Source organism: Solanum tuberosum, unplaced genomic scaffold (assembly GCF_000226075.1).
Source record: "Solanum tuberosum cultivar DM 1-3 516 R44 unplaced genomic scaffold, SolTub_3.0 scf00132, whole genome shotgun sequence".
NCBI classification, from domain to species: Eukaryota; Viridiplantae; Streptophyta; class Magnoliopsida; order Solanales; family Solanaceae; genus Solanum; species Solanum tuberosum.
The window spans coordinates 511,222-515,380 of record NW_006239055.1 but is presented as its reverse complement, the minus strand read 5'-3'; the positions used below and the strand labels follow the sequence as shown (position 1 = coordinate 515,380).

At 37.2% G+C, this 4,159-nt stretch overlaps 1 protein-coding gene across 1 annotated transcript in view; it reads left to right on the top strand.

The window, feature by feature from the left end:
• LOC102585159 (beta-galactosidase) overlaps positions 1-4,159 on the top strand; it is a 26,941-nt gene that overhangs the window by 9,814 nt on the left and 12,968 nt on the right. Inside the window, exons 4-5 of the mRNA XM_006351002.2 lie at positions 425-571; positions 2,052-2,130. Of these exons, the coding sequence (XP_006351064.1) occupies positions 425-571; positions 2,052-2,130 (226 nt within the window). The remainder of the gene's footprint in view (positions 1-424; positions 572-2,051; positions 2,131-4,159) is intronic.

The following is a 4,159-nucleotide window of genomic DNA, read 5'->3' as shown; positions in this document are numbered from 1 at the left end:
TGGAAGAAAAAAAAGACCCCCCCCCCCCCCCCCCAAGTAAACTAATATCAGAATTCGTTCTTCCATCCCCTAGCCTTAACTAAAGCTAGTACTTCCCACCATCAATGCATAGTTTTTTTTTTTAATATTCAGACCCTTCTGCAACTACCATGTTTGGATATGCATTCCTAAATGATTCTACTGCATTCAAAAAGTAATATCTGCAAATACACGAAGCTTTCAAAACGCTTTCCTCATAAAACTATTTTTTTTTTTCAAGTTGTTTATATGAATTTCTGTCTTGCTCATTTATGATAGACATTCTTGTTTATGGTGGAAACTACCTACTGGTAGACTTATCTGTCTTAAGCAGGTCATTTTCTTCTTTTTGACTTTTTTTAATCAGTTTCTCTTGCTAACTTTTGTGTTCTTCTAATCAATACAGTTCCTTCGAATTGGCAGATGCATGGATACGACCGGCCTATTTACACAAACACTATATATCCATTTGCTTTCAATCCACCTAAAGTTCCAGATGATAATCCTACTGGCTGCTACAGAACTTATTTTTTCCTTCCTGAAGAGTGGGAAGGTGAGGTTTTATGTTTCTCCATTTTGTGTCACCCTAAAATTTATTGCTTGGTTTCTATTCCATACTCATATCTCTTATAGATTCACCTATTTTATATCATATATTTGAGGGAGTAACTTATTTTGTTGCTCTAATATCAGACTATTTGGCAAAATTTATCTCCTATTCTTTTTTAAAAAGGTATGATTTTTTTTATTAAAGAATTAATCAACACTTAGAAAGTGTTATAATATATACGATGTAGAGGAATGACCCAAAAAAGAAGAAACCTCCCTATCTATCCTTGGAGGAATCTATAAATTCTAAAATAGATTCTGCCATATTGGCAATATTCTGTTACACTGAAAAGAAAGCAAAACTATACAGTTTAACTTTATCTTCTGAACTGAGCTGACTTTGTCCTCAAACTCTTCAAATTTCCATCTTTCCAAAGTGTGCACCAGATACAAGCTGGGATGGTATTTCCATATTTTGTGCATAGCGGGGTTAGGTCATCTTTTATTCCAGCATTTAAGTCAGTCCTGTGCAGATTTAGGCCTTATCCAACAGAATCTCGGGATGTTTAAAAAAAGCTGCTAAAGCTGTAGTGAGACAAGATAATGCATAATAAATGACTGATACTTTCTGATTTTTCTTTTTTCACACAGGAACTTCTACTGGACAATTTCTGGTCTTTTTTTTTTTTGGAATGAGTATCATTAGACATGCTACTTAGCCTCTAACCAAGAAAAGAAAGCTACCTTATATGAAACCTTTGTCTTGCATAATCTGTGTTAACTAGACCTAAATTAGCTTGATTTTCTACCGATAGAAACTTGCAGCATGATCTAATAGTGAAGCATCTTTTACTGCTCCCTTTTGATGAAATGGATGCTGTAGGGGAGGTTGGGAAGGCGGGACTTCTCTATCAAATCATTTTGAAGAAACAAATAGATGGGTGGTTCGATGCAGGATAGGGTACTTGGATTTTGTGTAGGAGCTCTATGAGTGGGGTGGCTGGAAAAAGGTGGAGTTGACAATGTCAGAAGGTCTGAAGCTAACACTGTAACGCTGAATTAGCAATGCTAACCTCACCCATGATATGGTCTTACTCCATGGTGAAGGAATATCAATACAAGAATAAACCAAATTGAGAATGAGCATCTCCTCTTCAATCACATGCGTTACTTTCTAGACATTATATTGGGTTATTTTCCAATCTTGTGTCCATCTTAACCAATAAACCTAAGCCCCCAAGGGTTAAAGTTGCCCAAGGCGGGATAATTGGAGACTGGAACTGACTGGTCCCTTTCTTGTGGTATTTTATTAATTATTGACTAGTCCTTGGTTTGGTCGTTATAACTTTGTCCTCATTACATTCGTTACGGCAAACATGTGTACATTTGTTTCATTATCCTTTTTAATGTAAATTGTGTTGCATTTTCATTACCTTCATTTGGCTATCAATAATGTTACGTGATCTTCAACTGCTTTTTGACAGGTCGCAGGATATTTTTACATTTTGAAGCGGTTGATTCAGCCTTCTACGCTTGGGTGAATGGAGTTCCTGTTGGATATAGGTTTGTGTTGCATTTTGATATCTTTATGCTCTTTTTCTCTTTTTTAATTGAATACTTTTTTAAGACACCTATTTTAGGTTCTCTTACTTTCTTAGTGGTCTTGCTTGTGAACATTATTATCATATGTGTTGCTACATTGAGATAAGTCATGTACTCTATTTGTGTACCTTTTATGGTTTGTAATTTCTGTTATCAAAATTGTGCACAACTTTATTAGGGATGGCAATGGGGCTGGGTGGATGCGGGGCGGGGTGGGTTTAAGGTTGTGCGGGGCGGGTTGAAGTGGTTTCTTAAAAAACTAATGCGGGGAGGGGCGGGTTGCGGGTCTATGTGGGTTGAAACTTAATATTAATTTTTTACATGTTTTTAGAGTAATAGAGCATTATATATTAAGATAGTTTCTTTAAAGTTACTAAAATAAAATATTCTAGTAAATGAAAATGGTTCAATCAAAACTAATACAATTTCTTACATGCTTCCCAATTGACCTCTAAAAAATAAAATTCTAAGTCATTATCTATTAAATTAATACAACTTAACGTATTTATTTTTATGAATTATATTTTAGTATCAAACTTGACTAGAAAAAGAAAATATTAAAAAACTTATGCGGGGCGGGGCAGGCTGAAAATGAAAAAAATTGTTATGCGAGGCAGAGCGGGGAGGATTAATTTTTTTGCGGGTTAGGCTTAACCCGCCCTGCGCCTCCCCTTTGCCATCCCTAAACTTTTTCCTTTTCCTTCCTTATGGAGGACTTTTGTGAGAGAACCAAAACTACACGTTCCCGAGCTCGAGGTTGCACCCATTCTAGCAAGGTCCTTGTTCTCGAGACAATGGTTGTTTCTTCCAAACTTATTTTTCTGTGGGATGGTAATGACATGAGTTGAGTTTAAATGGAGTAGCATGGTCAATGAAGATTCATGTAGCCGACCCAACTTGTTTGGGTTTGAGGAGTGATAATAGTTGTTTCTCAAATAATATGACCTCATAAGTTAATCTTTGTAGCCCTTTCCTATGGAGTGACTTATGAAAGGATTAAAATGACATGTTTTGAAGATAATAAATCTAAAGTTTGTCTTAATATGTTGAGTATTTATCCTTCAAAATTTTAGGGTCTTCTGTGCTTATTGTTGTACTTTTGTGGTGAATGTAGTGAACTAAAAACATAGACCTTTGAAGGAGAGAGAATCTGAACTCAAACGAACTCTCCAAACATCAGAGTTTCGACATCACAACCACCTCGGAGCATTGGTGCAACACTGCAACTTAAGCCCAACCAACCACAACCCTATTGGTGACCCTACACTCCCATCACATGTCGAGAAGAGAATCTCAATGAGTGTACTACATGTGTGAGCATGTGCATTGGATTCTAACAACTCTCCAATGAAAGTACTTACTGTTTGTGAGTTGACCCATCTGTGCATCCTCTGTATCTGCCCACTGTAAAACAGGTAGACTCAAAACTTAGTGAAATTGGATGGGAAGGATGATTTTTCCCTTTAGTATCTCACAGACTCAAGCCATAAATATACAAGGATGCTATAACATGTCCAGTGCTAGACTTGGACTGAAGTCTTAGAAGATTGAAAAAATAACCCATTTATTGTGTGTCTCATATTTACACACATAAGAGAAAAGTTCTTTTCGAACTTGCTTGGTTGGATTAAAATGGGTCAGTTCGTTGGAAGTTTGTGGTCTTCTAGGCAATTGAGGCTTGGAAGATTAAGAAGTGCCTAATATCACAGTCAGGGAACTCCAGGTTCCTCTTTCACTTTGCCAATGAAGAGGAAGCCATGAGAGTCCTCTATGAAAGGCAAGAGGAATGGGCCTAAACTACAATAAAACCCATCTTGTGTATTGTTTATATCCAAATCAAAACAGTTCTCTTCCATGTTGGAGGTCTCAAGTTCGAAACCCCTTGCCAGCGAAAGCAAGGGGTTTGCCTTCTGGGTCGAGCTCGTCGCACCGGGTGCCTAGTGCGGGTTACCTCTCCTATGTGGTTTGCGAGCTATTGCATAGGAGCGAG